Source organism: Leucopleurus acutus (genome assembly GCF_964270905.1).
Source record: "Leucopleurus acutus genome assembly, chromosome: 3".
Classification (NCBI taxonomy): domain Eukaryota; kingdom Metazoa; phylum Chordata; class Mammalia; order Artiodactyla; family Delphinidae; genus Leucopleurus; species Leucopleurus acutus.
The window spans coordinates 10,812,648-10,828,239 of NC_139145.1; the positions used below are offsets into that span (position 1 = coordinate 10,812,648).

Below are 15,592 nucleotides of genomic sequence, written 5' to 3' on the forward strand. Positions count from 1 at the left end.
TGGACAGCCTGCCGGGTAGTCACCGGCTGCCATTTGTCTCCCCACCCCAGGCCTGCCGTGAGTTCACCACGCATGTCACCAGCCTTCTCCGGGAGCAGAGCAGGATAAGGCCTGTCTCGCCCAAGGAGATCGAGCACGTGGTGGGCATCCTCCACGGCAAGTTCAACAGCGTCCCGTTACAGCTGAAGGAGAGCACCTGCGAGGCCGTGATGACCCTGCGCTCGAGGTTCCTCAATGCCAGGTCAGGCCCTACCTACCCCCGGCCTGTGACCCCAGGGTCAGCTCTTAGGAAGAGGAATCTAAGTCAGTGCTGGCTTGGGTCTAAGTTCCGGGGGCCTCCAAGCCTGTGCAGGGGCTGTGGCCACAGCTGCAGGCGTAGCCCTCACACAGCCTCTTGGAAGGCGACTGAAGTGCTGGCTGCTGCTGTTACAACCTCTAGGGAATCAGAGACGAGGACAAGGCCCGGCTGAGGCCGTCTGTCTTCACAGGCGTAAGCGGCAGAACTTCAGCAAGCAAGCCACGGAAGTGCTGAATGAATATTTTTATTCCCATGTGAGCAACCCTTACCCCAGTGAAGAAACCAAAGAAGAGCTGGCCAGGAAGGGTGGCATCACCGTCTCCCAGGTGACAGTCCTTCCCTGCCACACCTCCCTGAACCCAGAAGGGAGGGAAAGTTCAGCCCAGTGAGGAGGACACCCAGGGAAGCTGGTGAAATGTGTGGGGCGGGAGCCGGGTAGGCAGGCTCCCAGTCGGCCTGACTGGGCTCAGGTCCCGGGGTCTGGGCTATGAACGTGGGCCTCAGGCGGGAAGCCACACCCACCAGGTGTGGGGACTTGCTGAGGCGACCGGTGTGGAGTGTGCGGTCCCGGAGGCGACACCACAGAGTGTATCATGAGGTACTCAGTGGATTGTAGTCGTTGGGATTTAATATTCTCCTAACAGAGGGATGTGCTCTGTTGCGTAAGAGGGGTGGGGTATGAGCTTGGGAGAAGAAGAAGAACTTGGAGGAAAATTAGGACTTGAAGTGATAGACCAGCTCTTGTGCTTAAGTACCGATTCAGTTATCCTGGGATAAATTCAGGCGCGCGCCTTGCCTTCTTGTTCCTCAAACAGTCCAGTGTGTGTGTCTGGGGGTACAAGACAGACGACATCTGGCTCCAGAGGGGGAATGGTGGTGCAGATGAGAGAAGGGACCTGGACAGCCTTGGGCAACCTTGGTAGTCGGGACCACCACTGTCCTCACTGGAATTGGGGTAAGGTGGCGGGGCTAAGATGAGAACCCAAGAAATATTTCCGAAGGCTTTAAAGTGAGAACGGTAAGTGCAGGCAGCCCACAAGCAAGAGGCAGGACCAGGCCACGCCCGTGGGGCAGCGTGGGGGTCAGGGCACGGCACCCCGCCCCCGGCTGCAGGGAGGGCTGTTCCCACTGTGCAGTTGGAGGGACTGAGCTTCCAGCCCAGTCAGCCTGTGCCCTCCGTCACCACCCTCTGCTCTGGTCCCTGCCCAGTCCAGCAGTGACTTGGGGACAAGGGCACTCAGGAACCCCACAGGGTCACACAGGCAGCAAAGCCTCACAGGTGTCCCGGTCACATGAGACCTCACTCAGCCTGGAACCGCTGCCGTGTCCTCAGCACCTTGGCTGGAGCTGAAGTGAGGGCTGCACCTCTGGGGCTTCGAGGCCCGGAAGAAGTGGGAGGCATGGCAGCTTGTGTGTCACCGTGAGCAGTTGTCTGAAAACGGCCAGATTCACTTCAAGCCCTGGCACCCCCAGAGAGCACATGGGTCTTGGGTCTCAACTTTATCTCAGGAGAGGGTTCGTTGCAAACAAAAGTTTGAAAAGCCCCGGCCACATTCCAGTGACTCCTGCTCTGTGGGCGGGCCCTGAGACCCCGCCCACCAGCAGCGGAATTCTGTGCTGGGAGCCCCTCCCCACTCGGGCAGGTCCTCCAGCTGGGAATGTCTGACAGCTGAGGGAGGGCTCGGAATTTGGGATACAGATGTCGTGTAGGCTGTGCGGTTCGCCTAAGGAGGAAGTAGCGGGGGAGGGAGAGCACCATTAGGGCAAAGGGTGTTGCAGATGAGGCAACAGACATTTTCAGGACAGGATCAGCTGCAACTCCAGGGTGAGGAGGCCCGAGGGGGAAAGGGCGGGAGAGCTGAGCCCATGGACAGGGCGATGGGCAGAAACCCAGGCGGCTGCAGCTGTGTGAGCCAAAGGGACCAGAGTGACTGGGCAGGGAGTGGCCAGTGGCTCCGAGCTACAGCTGGTGGAGAGGGCATCCCACTCCTGTACGAGGTGTCGGGACACACCCCGTGGAGAGGGTGGACCCTGGCCCGGACCAGCTCCCCGGCAGCCGCCCTCCCTCACCCACACGGGAAGTTTGCTCTTTGTCCCTCTAAAATGCCAGTTGAATTCAACATGGAAAACTGCTCACTGCTATTCTTCTGCAAACTTAGTCCAGGTTTTGGGCTTCCCTGGTGGCGCAGTGGATGAGAGTCTGCCTGCCGATGCAGGGGACACGGGTTCGTGCCCCGGTCCGGGAAGATCCCACATGCCGCGGAGCGGCTGGGCTCGTGAGCCATGGCCGCTGAGCCTGAGCGTCCGGAGCCTGTGCTCCGCAACGGGAGAGGCCACAACAGTGAGAGGCCCGCGTACCACAAAAAAAAAAAAAAAAGAAAGAAAAGAAACAGGTTTTTAGAGGAGAAAAGTCCTCCATCCACAGTGCTGCCACGTAACTCAACTGTTTATTTCTGTTCATTAAAATACATAACCTTTCACTGCAGGGCCTGGTGCCTTACTTTGGGATATGTCTGCATGCTCTTAGGAAGGCACCGCCCAGGGTCTCACCCAGACGATTCTGCCCCCAGGGGACATTTTCATTATCACAACTCTCGGGGGGAGGGGAGGACACTACTGGCATGTGGTGGGTGGAGGCCAGGGGTGCTGCTCAGCACCCTCAGTGCCCAGGACGCCCCCCAGAGAGTGACCCACAGGGAGAAGCCCTGCCCTGGAGGTCTCGGTGCAGGTTTGGAGTCAGAGCTGGGCTCAGACCTCTAGGCCCTGGGCTGGCCCCTTGCTTACAGGATGCATGTGACTGCAGCTCCCTCCTAACTGGCTTTGGGGACTAAAAACAGGCCCTCAGCTCAGTGCTCAGCTCCTTCCCCTGCACTGGCAAGTGGTCCTTATCCTTTGATAAGTTTTGGATTCGACTGTGCTCTTTGCTTATATTGCATTCCCAGAAATGTGGTTACTGATGCGTCTCCCGCATCAGTATTCAGTCTGTTGCCTGCCGCCGCAGTGAGCAGACACTCGTCTCTCTGAGTGTGTCACACACATGCCTGTTTTCCTTCCAGCTCCCCCCTCTCCTGTAAGCTACGCCAGGTCCAGGGTGTCACCAACACACTGCAGACGTTTCCCTGGGCCCACAGTTCATTAGCGCCACCTTCTCAGTCCCGGCCTCTCACCCAGCCCCAGGGCCACACGTTGTCACTCAGTGATGTTCCCCCCGGCTGTCTGTCCACATCGCGTCTCATCGCTAGGTCAGTTTTTTCCAGTGACTTCCATCTCTGCCTGTCCACAGGTCTCAAACTGGTTCGGCAACAAAAGAATCCGGTATAAAAAGAACATGGGGAAGTTTCAAGAAGAGGCTACCGCTTACACAGGTAAGATGGCAGAGGACACCACCGATGTCAGGGGCCCGGGCAGCCAGGCCAGCTGCCCTTTGAGGCCCAGCTCCAGTCAGTAAGGCTGCCCAGCCCAGGGTCAGTCGCTCCCATGTGGCCGGACCCACTGAGCTGCATCTGGGGAAGCAGACTGGTCCCTGCGTATGCCTCTTTTCTCTATTTACACTGTGAGGTTTCTGTTCCCATTAGTGATTATCCCGGTGAAGTCAACACATCCCGGCAGGCTGGGCAGATGCTGTGGGGACAGAAAGTTCCTACCAAAAGTCTGGTTTCCCCACCCACGCAGGGCTGCTGGAGGGGCAGGGAGCCGTAGGAGTCACCTCCGCAGCCTCTTCCTGGCCGGGGGTCTGGTAGGTCCCACTGGTCCTGACCCCTCCCGCCCTTCCAGGTTCCTCTGGTCCCTTTCCGATGACCAGCACCAGCGACATACTTATCACCCTGCAGAGCTGGCCTCCCTCCGGCCCGCCCCTGGGGAAGGCAGCCTTCTGGGCCAGGTGAGTCTCCAGCACAATCCCAAGGACACCTGTGGGCTCCCGGACTCTGTGATAGGGCTGACGTGGAGCCCAGGTGGGTGGCAGGTCCTCGGAACCGGCTATCTCGACCGTGTCTCAGTCCATCATGGGGACGAATGCAGGCTGGCAGAGCCGCCTCAGGGAGCCCAGCTCTGTGGCGCCCCACTCGGCAAAGACCTTCACGCCTCACAGGACTCGATGACTGCTGAGGGCTTTGCCTATTGGGAAGGAGCCCTCCCTCCCCGATGGTGTCTGTACCCATCAGGAGAAGGCAAGGGTGGTCAGACGAGGCCCTGACGGTCTGAAGGTACAGCCCCACTGGGCTCAGACCCTTCAACACGTTCATGCCATGGCCTCACCATCCTGGCTGCCCCCTTGGCCCGTGCGAGCTGGGCCAGAGTGAAGATCTGGGAAGAAAATGAGCCATGGATCTCAGCTGTCTCGGGATGTGCCCTCAGGAACTTTCTCAGCGTTTGGGGCAAGGTGCCAGGCCAGCCAGGATCAGAGGGCATCATCCCTCTCGCAGGCCCCTGGGGCCTCTCGGCCTCCCACTGACAGCCACAGGGGCCTGACCCCCCGGCGCAGGGTTGTCCTGAAGAGGCTGTGCAGGTGCAGGTGTGACAAGGCCATGCGGGAGTGGGCAGGGCCTTACACAGCCCACCTGTTTCCTTCAGGGTTGACCCCCCCACCCGTTTACCCCCAGCCCCTCTTAAAGGTTCAGGGAATGGATGCCTCCCGGTGCCGGGCGGCGCGCATCCCATCACTGTGGCAACCCCACAGCCCATAATGAGCACCTGAGCGGAGTAAATGCTCTGACACCACCAAGTGGCCAGACCTGTCCGGCTCTGCCCTTGCCCAGGGCTCAGCACCTCGAGCACAGTAGGGGTGAGCGTGTGAGAGTGAATCGGGGTGAGGGTTCCGTGGACTGTGACATGGGGTCCTGTCAACCCCACATAGTAAGCAGGAAGGTTAGGGTTGTGGTGTGAACACCCACCTGTGCCGTAGGCCCCTGCCCTGGACAGGCACAGATGCTCTTCCAGAGAGCAGGTCTCAGGGGCTGAGGTCGCCCCAGCTGGGAGCCATCTCCTTGGCCCTGAGCTGCCCTTTGGCTCCCAGTCCCACACTGGGCCCCAGCCTGTCACCACCCAGGCCTGCGAGTGGACCCCTCCCCTCACCACTCATGTTCTCCTTCTGGGATCATAGGCCTATGGGTGTCCATCCAAGGGCAGAGTGTGTCCCCCTGAGGCCAGTATCCTTGTCCCAGTTGCTTTCAGACTGAGGGTGGGCGGAGCAACGCTGGCCTCTCAGTGTCCCTGTGTCACATGATGAGGCAGCCCTTGAAGGCATTCTCTTGATTTGTTTGCCCAGCACTGTCCTCTGTGGCAGATCCTTGGGGCACATGGGAGGTAATAGCTGAGGCGGGGGAGTGGGGAACGGGATGGGTGGGTGAGGAGCAGGGTCTTGGGCCTTGTGGGGTCGGAAGGGGTAGAGGGTGCAGGCAGGAGGGTTCAGCCTGTTAAGGAAAGTTCAAGAATGAGGAAGGTGAATGGGACTTCCCTGGTGACACAGTGGTTAAGAATCCATCTGCCGAGGCAGGGGACACGGGTTCGAGCCCTGGTCCGGGAAGATCCCACATGCCACGGAGCAACTAAGCCCGTGCGCCACAACTACTGAGCCTGTGCTCTAGAGCCCGCGTGCCACAACTACTGAGCCCGTGCGCCACAACTACTGAGCCTGCGAGACATAGCTACTGAAGCCTGCGCACCTAGAGCCCATGCTCCACAGCGAGAGAAGCCACCGCAGTGAGAAGCCCGCATGGCACAACAGAGCAGCCCCCGCTCGCGACAACTAGAGAAAGCCCACGCACAGCATCGAAGACCCAACGCAGCCAAATAAATAAAATAAATATACAATTAAAATAAAATAAAATAAAAAAGAATGAGGAAGGTGAAGGGGAGCTTGTGAGTTGCAGGCCCTGCTCTCGTGGGCCGCAAACCACTACCAATAGTAGTGGTTTCCATTGTGGGGGGGCTCCTGTGGACAAACATCCCAGGGTCACATGTGCCCGATATATCCCCGCCCTGTGGACAGAGCCCACACGCCCGCAGCCATGGGCGCTGCCCTCCTGACTCCCAGCCAGGCCCGCGTCCTGCTGGGTTCCTGAGCCTCTTCCTGCTTACCACGTCTCACCACGATGTTTGGGGGACCACCGTCAGCTCCGGGCCTGCCTGGGTCTCCCTCACCCTCAGAGTGTGTGCCGCGGTGCCCTGCCAGTCCTTTGCCAGAGCCCGGCCAGCGGAGGCCAGTTCCTGCCAAGGAGGCACACTCATGTGCAAGGCCAGCTGTGACCCAGGACTGACCCCTCTGTCCCTGCCCCATCTCCTGGCTCCTCTCACGGTTCTCGGCATGTTCTAGGCCACCTCAGGGATGCGGGGGCCGGATGGGTCATCTGTCCCACGGCCCCCCTCTGACTCTCTGTCTCTGTCTTTTCAGGCCGGGGCAGCTGGCAGGTGAGGCGAATGTCGACCGCTTCACCTATTGGAGACCCCGGCAGGGTCACCTCAGACGCATCTAATTAAGTGTTGGGATGAGCAGAAAAGAGGACGGTGCGACCTGCCTTGGTTCCCTGGAATTCATGTTTCCTCAGAAAACCCAGAACTGACAGCAGACAGCGCTCCCTGAGCTGACGGCAGGCGACACCGGTACCATCTTTTGCTTGTCAGCTGGGGTTTGAAATGGGCTGAGAGACTGCTCGTTCTGCCAACTCCGTTTGGTGTTTTTTACAGTAATTTTATGGTTAAGGCTGAATTGTTTCTTCCAGGACTTGGCACAAATTCTCCCATTACAGTTTTGGACCGATTTTAATTTCGATGTCGTTCACTCCCAGATTTGTTCCTGCCGATGGCTGACCGCGCAGGTGCAGGGCTGCAGCTGCGCAGTTGGGCGGGTTGTTACTCTGTTTGCTCGTTTGTCCATCCGTGTGCCAACTCGCCCAGACACTGCCTTCCACACTCTCTTCTGCTGTGTCGTTTCATGCGGTTTTGATTTAAGTCTGTTGTGAGCTCAGAATTTTACTGGGAATTGGTTTGGCACCTTTTTCCGTTAATACAAGTTCTACCATTTTCAGCTGAAATGTCGTTAAAGACGATAAACTTCCCAAGCACTTTCCTGCATCCGTGCTCTTGAAATCCTGCTGGCCCAAGGCTTGGCGCTGCAAGTCTCCCGGCTCCTGGATGCCCCTCTCTGTCTCCTCGCCCAGTTCCTCCTCTGCTTCAGCCTTCGGGTGGGACCTTCCCTCTGTCTCCTCCTCTCTTCCCCTCACCGGGAATGAAGATGCTAGAGCTGGGCTGTTGGGAGAATTAAATGAACCTGGGCTCAGGACAGCTCGGGGCCCTGAGCAGGTGCACTGTATCTGCCCGTCAGTCAGTGTCACCGCGGCCCTAACCCTGCACTGTCAGCTGCCACCATGACCAGCATCTGAGCTTCTGTCCAGAGTGTTTCATCTCTGGACACAGAGTGTTCTGACGCCCGTGCACCTCCACACCAGCTCCGCCCAGATCCTGGCCAGCTGGATGCATCACCGTCCTCCCAGTTCTTGGGCTCCCATGCCCGAGAGATCCCTCTGTCCTGTCTCCAACCCCCGCGGGTGTCACCACCGTGGCGCCGACACTCTAGTGAGGGTTGCAGACAGGAAACGAGGTGTGGGAGTGAGGGTCCGCTGGGTCACAGCCATGCAGCACAGCGGGGTCCCGGCCTGCACCCCGAAAGACTGAGCACAGTGGTCTCCTGGGATCAAAGGACCTCTGCCCCCCACCCCTCTGGCTTCCATACCCCCGCACATCTGCCCATCCCAACCCATCACACCCACGGGCCTCTGGGCCGGCTGCTCTCACCTGGCCTGTCACCACACTGCCCTCCACGTCTCCATTTCTGTTGCTTTCAAGAACCAAGAAATGGATATCTAAGGCGGGTGATACAACCTCAGCCAGCCGTGTCCGGGCCCTGGCCCCTTCTCCACCGGCACCCACTGCATGCTAGTCCTTAGGGTGACCTGCCAAGACGGTCCGCGGCGGTCTGGGTGTGTCCCTGCAGACGAGCCCCCATTTGGCACACCATGCTTCTCTCTACCCAATGCATCTTGCACTGGCCACTGCCTCTGTGTCTGGGAGGATCTTCCTCCAGGGACTGAACTGCCACGGCCGGAGCCCCTCAGCCCCAGTGCTGGATATTTTAGGTAGCTCCCATGTTTGCAGCCCTGTGCCCGCAACGCCCCTCAGCTCGAGTCTCTTTGGTGCTGTTCTGCGAGCCCGCCCGCAGCCTGGCTCTCTGCACGGTTGGCGCTTCTTTTCTTCCCCTCACTGCCTTGCAAACCTTCAGGGCAGGCGGGGGACAGCCATCAGGACCTCCCCCTGCCTCTGCGACCTTTCCACTGAGCCCTCCCAGCTGCTCTTCACCCTATCCCTGCCAGCAGGAGCTGTTAGGATGCTGGGCAACCCCAAACCCACAGCCTGGGGGGGTCTCGGTCAGTCGAGGCTGTTGTAGAGCCCACCCTAAAGGCGACCCTGTCCCCATGAGCAGTCACTCCCCATTTCCCGTCCTCAGCCCCTGGCAACCACTCATCTGCTTTCTGTCTCTGTGGATTTGCCTGTTCCGGACATTTCATATACATAGAACCATACATGCGGCCTTGCGTGTCTGGCTTCTTTCCCTCGGCATGTTTTCAGGGTTCACCATTTTATATATAGCATGTGTCAGTGCCTCATTCCTTCTGACGGCCAGCATCCCATTGGGGACCGTGCCTTAAGACAAGGCCTTAGGGAGGTGATTGAGAGAGCGTGCCGAGGTGCAGGGTGGGCGCTGCCCGAGGTACCCACAACAGTGGGAGGGCGAGAGGTGCCGGCCCTTGGAAGGGGCCAGGCCTGGTGTGAGCAGGGGGCACCCCAGGGGGACTAACATCTTCACGATCCGCCGCTGCTGCATCGAGAACAGACTGCAGGAAAGGGGAGTCCGAGGGTCCTGCGACCTCCCAGCTGGTGGCCACGTGCAGGCAGGGGTGGTTAGGGTCGGGGGACGTGGGTGAAGGTAGACCTGCGGGACCTGCTGCTGAGTAGGAATGGGGTGGGCTGAGCCACAGGAAGACTGGACGGGGACATCACGGAGGGAAGGTAGCTCAGCTCTGGACTGACAGGCTTGGGGTGTGCACGCAACTAGACATCGGAGTCTTGTTCAGGATGGAAGTTTGGAAGTTGAGAGAGGCCAGAATATGGGACAAAAACCAAGACAGGATGTCACGGAAGCCAGAAGGACAGATTTCAGGAGCAGAAAGTGAAGGTCCACCAACATGGAAAAATGACTGCCAGACTGAGCAGCCTGGGTTCAGTGGAGCAATGGGGCCACCGATTAGTTCAAGAGACAATCAGCGACTCGGAGGATCAGAGAGCACAGCCAGCTCTCCAGGAGACTCGCGGCAAAGAGGTCGCCGGAGGCCGTGCGGAGAAACTGAGGCAGTGCCGCGGAGAGCTGCCGGGTAGGTCCTGTGGGAGCAAGAGGGTGGGATGTGCCATGGCAGGTCGTGTGGACACTGGAGAGGAGGTGGAGAGCGCGGTCCCACAGGAAATAGACAAAGCAGCAATTTGCGGGTCCCAGGTGGCCCTGGAGCCTCCCGCTCACTTGCGCTCTCTCGTGGCTGTGGCGTGAATGCGGCTCGTGGTTGGCTCGGCCGCCAGCTTCTGGCTGAGTCCCTTGGAGGTTTGGTTTGCTTGTTTGTTTCGGTTTTCTGGCGGCACTGCGCGGCATGTGGGATCTCAGTTCCCTAACCAGGGATCGAACCTGGGCCCCCTGCAGTGGAAAGCGCCTAGTCTTAACCACTGGACCGCCAGGGAAGTCCCTCTTGGAGGGCTGTAATTTGAGGAAACTCCCTAGGTCAAATTCTGCGCGTAAAGTCATACTTTACCAGCATTTCATACTGCATTATTCAAAAAAATGCCTAAAATGTGGCCCCACGACACTAATCGAGCTATTAAGGACCACAAGAGCGCGGAGGAGTCACCTGGCACCCCCTGACACCACCCTGCTGGCAGAGTGGGTGCTGATGGTACCTCCATGCAACGGGTGGGGACACTGAGGCACAGAGGCTTCGTGACCTGTGCCCCAGGCTCCCATTTAGGAGAGAGACAGGCAGAGCCAAGGCTGTGAGCCCGAAGGCAGTTCTGGGCAGAGTATGGCTGCTCGAGAGGCAATCTTCTAGAATCCATTAAGATTAAAAATGCACACACCCTCTCCCTCATCAGTTTTCCTTCTAAGAATTCTACAGGTACATGCAAATGAATGCAAAGTGATGCATTTCCTGCCACAGTTTTTTGTAACTGCAAAAAAAATGAAAATAAATGTCTGTCCTTTGGGCACTGTTTAAATCACGCCGTTCAGCCCTGCAGTGGAATAGCATACAACCATTCAAAAGACTGAAGTAGCTCGTCTCCACAATGCATTAATGTAAAAAGTAGGAAGGATAACCATTTGTGTCCATTTTTGAAATTGGGGGGGTGGGGGTATCCAAGTATCTCTGGAAGGAGACGCAGGTCACAGCCGTGGCCACTGGGGAAGGAACCAAGGATCCGGTAGTTGACAGGGAAGCGATCTCTCATTTCTCTGTATACCCTTGGGCAGTCTGCAGTTTAGAAATCCCTGAGGCTTGTGCTGGGAGAGCAGCAGGAGCCCTTGGAACACTGACCACTCCCCTCAGCCAGTCCTGCTCATTACTCATTATTCCACCCTCCCCCTCCCCCTCCCCTCCCCCTCCCCTCCCCCTCCCCTCCCCCTCCCCCTCGCCCTCCCTCCTCTCCCCCTCCCCCACTAATCTGTGGCTTGGAAGTTCATGATCAGGGCCCCACGGGAGGGGGATCTGGAAACCACCACACAGGGAGAAGAAAGTGGAGGTGGAGTGAGAGGTCCAGCTGCTGTGTCCCATCACTATCCACCAGAGGCCGCTGTGGCCCTGCAGCGAGTACAGAGCTAGAGGCTGGAGACCTACCTCTCTTGGGCTGGAGACCCAGGGATATAAGACCCCCTCAACTTGTAGCTGTCGGGTCCAAGGGCCGGGCTCAGGGCAGGAAATGAGACCTCCACCATTACTTTTTTTTTTTTTTTTAAAGAAGATGTTGTTGGTAGGAGTTTATTAATTAATTTATTTATTTTTGCTGTGTTGGGTCTTCATTTCTGTGCGAGGGCTTTCTCTAGTTGTGGCAAGTGGGGGCCACTCTTCATCGCGGTGCGCGGGCCTCTCACTATCGCAGCCTCTCTTGTTGCGGAGCACGGGCTCCAGACGTGCAGGCTCAGTAGTTGTGGCTCACGGGCCTAGTTGCTCCGCGGCATGTGGGATCCTCCCAGACCAGGGCTCGAACCCGTGTCCCCTGCATTAGCAGGCAGATTCTCAACCACTGCGCCACCAGGGAAGCCCCACCATTACTATTATACTCAGTGTGTTCCTTGAAATGTGTCTGACAACCCTCACCCCTGAGCCGGGCACCTTTCCTTTCATGACATTTGCATATGTGTTTGTTACTTGCATATAATATGCACGACTTGCTTTATTTGAATTAAAGATGTGTGGGGTTTGCATATCCTTTGCGTACCATTTGTGTAGCTTTTCAGAGATTCGTCTTGCTTTTGTGAGCCAGTTTGGTGGGAGGCAGAGACTGAGGATCCGTGTCCTGGGCTGCCTCTGAGAGATGAGTAGGCACCTTCCCCAGGTTCCATGAAATCACATCTCCATCACCTGGTCAGGAGCCCCAGAAAGGCACACTCTATCTGCTTAGAGCTCCGCGGAGCCACTGAGGCAGAAGCCACTGTAACCTGGGTAGGGTTCCAAGCAGCTGGACACAAGACCAATTCACAGTCTCGAGTCAAGGGAGCTACTCTGAGGGGTTTAGGCCAGAGATGGGTTTAAATGCAGGCTCTGGTTCATCAGGTCTGGGCCATGCCTGGGAATCTGCATTTTCACCATCTCCCAGATAAGGCTGGAACTCTGGCCAGATGTCTGGGAGGGGGAGAGCCGCTAACTCCCTGATTCACACTTTTTTTTTTTTTTAGTGTTTTAATGGGTTTTTTTTTAACATCTTTATTGCAGTATAATTGCTTTACAATGGTGTGTTAGTTCCTGCTTTATAACAAAGTGAATCAGTTATACATATACATATATCCCCATATCTCCTCCCTCTTGTGTCTCCCTCCCACCCTCCCTATCCCACCCCTCTAGGTGGTCACAAAGCACCGAGCTGATCTCCCTGTGCTAGGCGGCTGCTTCCCACTAGCTATCTATTTTACATTTGGTAGTGTATATATGTCCATGCCACTCTCTCACTTCGTCCCAGCTTACCCTTCCCCCTCCCCGTGTCCTCAAGTCCATTCTCTACGTCTGCATCTTCATTCCTGTCCTGCCCCCAGGTTCTTCAGAACCTTTTTTTTTTTTTTTTTTAGCTGATCCACACATCTTAACTCCAGTCCTCCCACCAGAGAAAAATCAGTTGTAATATTCATCATGCTAATTAATTAGCAAAGTGTCCAGGATTGACTGGTGATTAAAAAAAAAAAAAAAAAAAGACTGGCTTTAGGTTAGAGTTTTGCAAGTGGTGGCCCTATACCTGGAATGTGTGATCCTGACTGGGGTAACGGCCCCTGCCTGGGTGTGGGCCCTACACACGACAGCACTCCCTCGGGGCTGGCTGAGACAGGGTGCTGCTGGGATGTCAGATCCTTAGTTTCCTTATTTTGGAATAGCGATAAATTGGAAAGAGAATGTCGAATGAAATTAAAATGCACAACATGAGAGCTGTGAGTTTCAGTTTTATTTGGGGCCATACTGAGGACTATAGCCCTGGAGAGAGCTTCTCAGAGAGCTCTGAGAAACTGCTCCGAAGCGGTGTGAAGGAGGTCAGCACATATGTGATTCTGGAAAAGGGGACGTGCAGTCAAGCACACATCTCAGTAGAAGGTTGCTGCTAGTCACAAAGAGCAGATGTCTCGGTTAATGATTTTAGTGCTTTTCTAAGTATGGGAAGATGCAAGAAATTTGGTTCATAAAAATTTTCTCCTGGGACTTCCCTGCTGGCAGTGGTTAAGAATCCGCCGGCCAATGCAGGGGGCACGGGTTCAAGTCCTGGCCCGGGAAGATCCCACATGCAGAGAAGCAACTTAAGCCCGTGCACCACAGCTGCCGAGCCTGCCCTCTAGAGCCCGCGAGCCGCAACTACTGAAACCTGCGCGCCTAGAGCCCGCGCTCTGCAACAAGAGAAGCCACCGCAGTGAGAAGCCCCTGCTCACCACAGCTAGAGAAAGCCGGTGCGCAGCAACGAAGACCCAACACAACCAAAAATAAATAAATGATAAATAAAGTCATTAAAAAAAAATTTTCCTCCTGAAGATACCTACCTATCTGAAGACCTGTTCTGCCAGTTTTCCCAGAGCACTGAGAGCCTCATTCCTGATCTCCGCCCTGAACTCCTTTCAAGGTGTGTTGAAGGCGAGCAACTGTAGTGGCTAATGAGCCAGTCCTTGTAGAACCAGGTGATGAGGGACCTTCTTCAGGCATGAGGAGTAGCACTTTCAATCTCAAAACATACATCCAAATGCGTAGGAGCCTGAGGTCAGAGAGCCAGAGGACCTGAATTTTAGAGTAAATCACAGACACAGGAGCAGCACTGAAGGGTCTCCCACTGGCCCATGATGGCACTGACTCACGCAAGAATCACCAGCGGGCCCCAGGATGCTGAGCAGGTTCCTGGGCCCGCACTGTCGCGAGCTGGCCAGAAATTGGATTCCCATGGCGGGCATGTGGGGCACCGTGGGCACCATGGGACTGGTGTGGGCCACCGAGTGGTGGCTGATTCTGGACCAGGTGCCCTACATCAATGGCAAGTTTAAGAAGGATGATTAGGACTTCCCCGGCAGTCCAGTGGTTAAGACTCGGCACTTCCACTGCAGGGGGCACGGGTTTGATCCCCGGTTGGGGAGCTAAGATCCCACACGCAGCGTGGCCCAAAAAAAGAAGGACAATTAATTAAACCGACACCGCCCTGCCCCCCCCCCCCAACGAACTCAGATCCCTCTGGTGTCTGGTGGTGCTGCCTCCTTCCATCTGCATCTGGAAAGGCCCAGGCCCTTGAGGAAATACACAGCACGAGTTACACTTCCTATGTTGGTGGAGATAGTTTTGGTGTGTGAAGGCACACAGCGTGAAACTTTGCTCTGAAAAAAAAAAAAAAGAAGAAGAATCGCCAATGGACACCAGCATCAGCAAGAGAAAGTTTGAAGAACAAATTAGTGCTATTCTTGCTAGCCTCCCTCAACTGAAGAACTGGGGAGATATGTACAGGCAGAACTTGAACTTGTGTTCTGGCCGACTGGGCTGGCCCCTGGTGGGGTCCAGTCTCTCCTGACAGGTATCCCTGGTGTGAGGAGACCCTGCATGTGCTGCCTTCCCTGAGCCTCAGTTTTCCCCGCTGTGAAGTGGAAACAGAAGTAGCTCCTGCCCCAGTAGGCTTGGCGGGAATCACGTGAGCACTGAGGACCCAAAGCACCGAGCATGGTGTCCATGCTCTTGGAGAGTCTGGGGTTACCTTGTCCCCGTTCGGCCGAGGGGGACACTGACACAGGAAGACAGGAGGGCGGTGGTTTGACCAAGGGCAGCCTAGCTCAGGCTGCCACAATTTCTGTGAAGGCCTGTGAGGGCCAGAGGGTAGATTTGAGGATAGACGGACCCCACCGTCTCCCTGCCTGTTCTTCACTGGGCCGCCAGGGGGCAATCTTACAACGGGAAGTGGATCCAGGCACTGGTTTCCCTTCCCTCTCAGACTCCAATTCCCTTTTTCTCCCCCTCCAGGCCCTACAAGGTGTGTCTTTGACGTCATTTCCCTCTTCACTGGCCCCCTGGCTACCCCTCCCATAAACGTGTTCCCACCCCAGGGCTTTTGCACTGGCCGTTCCCTCTGCCGGAGCACCCTCTCTTCCCTTCTATGCTCGGCGAACTGTTCTACCCCTCCCCCAAACCCCACCCCTCTCCTCTGCTCCCAGCCTGACTCCCACAGACCCTCTCCCCAGGACCTGACCCCTCAGGGTTCCTGACTCACTACCGCCCCCTCCCCAGCTTTCTTCTCCCCCTAGCCGCCCCGTCCTCGCCAGCCAGCCAGCGTCCAGGGGCTGGGGGCACCTCAGGAGCCAGGGCGTTTTGGTTTCTCCTCCTGGAACCGCGTTCTCCCCTGGAATAGGGATGGGGCAACTCCAAAAAAAAAAAAAAGGGAATTCCCTGGCCCGGGTTGGGGAACTAAGATACCGAAAGCATGGTGGCGCGGCCAGAAAAAAAAAGAGGTGATGGGGCAACCCCGCAGCTGTGGGCGTGGCTC

At 56.7% G+C, this 15,592-nt stretch overlaps 2 protein-coding genes across 2 annotated transcripts in view; both read left to right on the forward strand.

The window, feature by feature from the left end:
* PBX4 (PBX homeobox 4) overlaps positions 1-7,527 on the forward strand; it is a gene marked incomplete at its 3' end in the record, with an annotated part of 38,782 nt that extends 31,255 nt beyond the window's left edge. Inside the window, 9 exon segments of the mRNA XM_082836518.1 lie at positions 51-241; positions 489-624; positions 3,582-3,738; positions 4,073-4,126; positions 4,129-4,182; positions 6,690-6,772; positions 6,776-6,784; positions 6,788-6,802; positions 7,456-7,527. Coding sequence (XP_082692644.1) covers positions 51-241; positions 489-624; positions 3,582-3,738; positions 4,073-4,126; positions 4,129-4,182; positions 6,690-6,772; positions 6,776-6,784; positions 6,788-6,802; positions 7,456-7,527 — 771 coding nt within the window.
* Positions 7,528-13,956: 6,429 nt separating this feature from the next.
* On the forward strand, positions 13,957-14,127 carry LOC309958990 (cytochrome b-c1 complex subunit 10-like; the record flags this gene model as incomplete). The annotated part of the gene is made up of 1 exon (XM_082835099.1): positions 13,957-14,127. One exon carries the CDS (start codon positions 13,957-13,959, stop codon positions 14,125-14,127), a length of 171 nt encoding a protein of 56 aa, XP_082691225.1.
* Between the last annotated feature and the right edge of the window lie 1,465 nt (positions 14,128-15,592).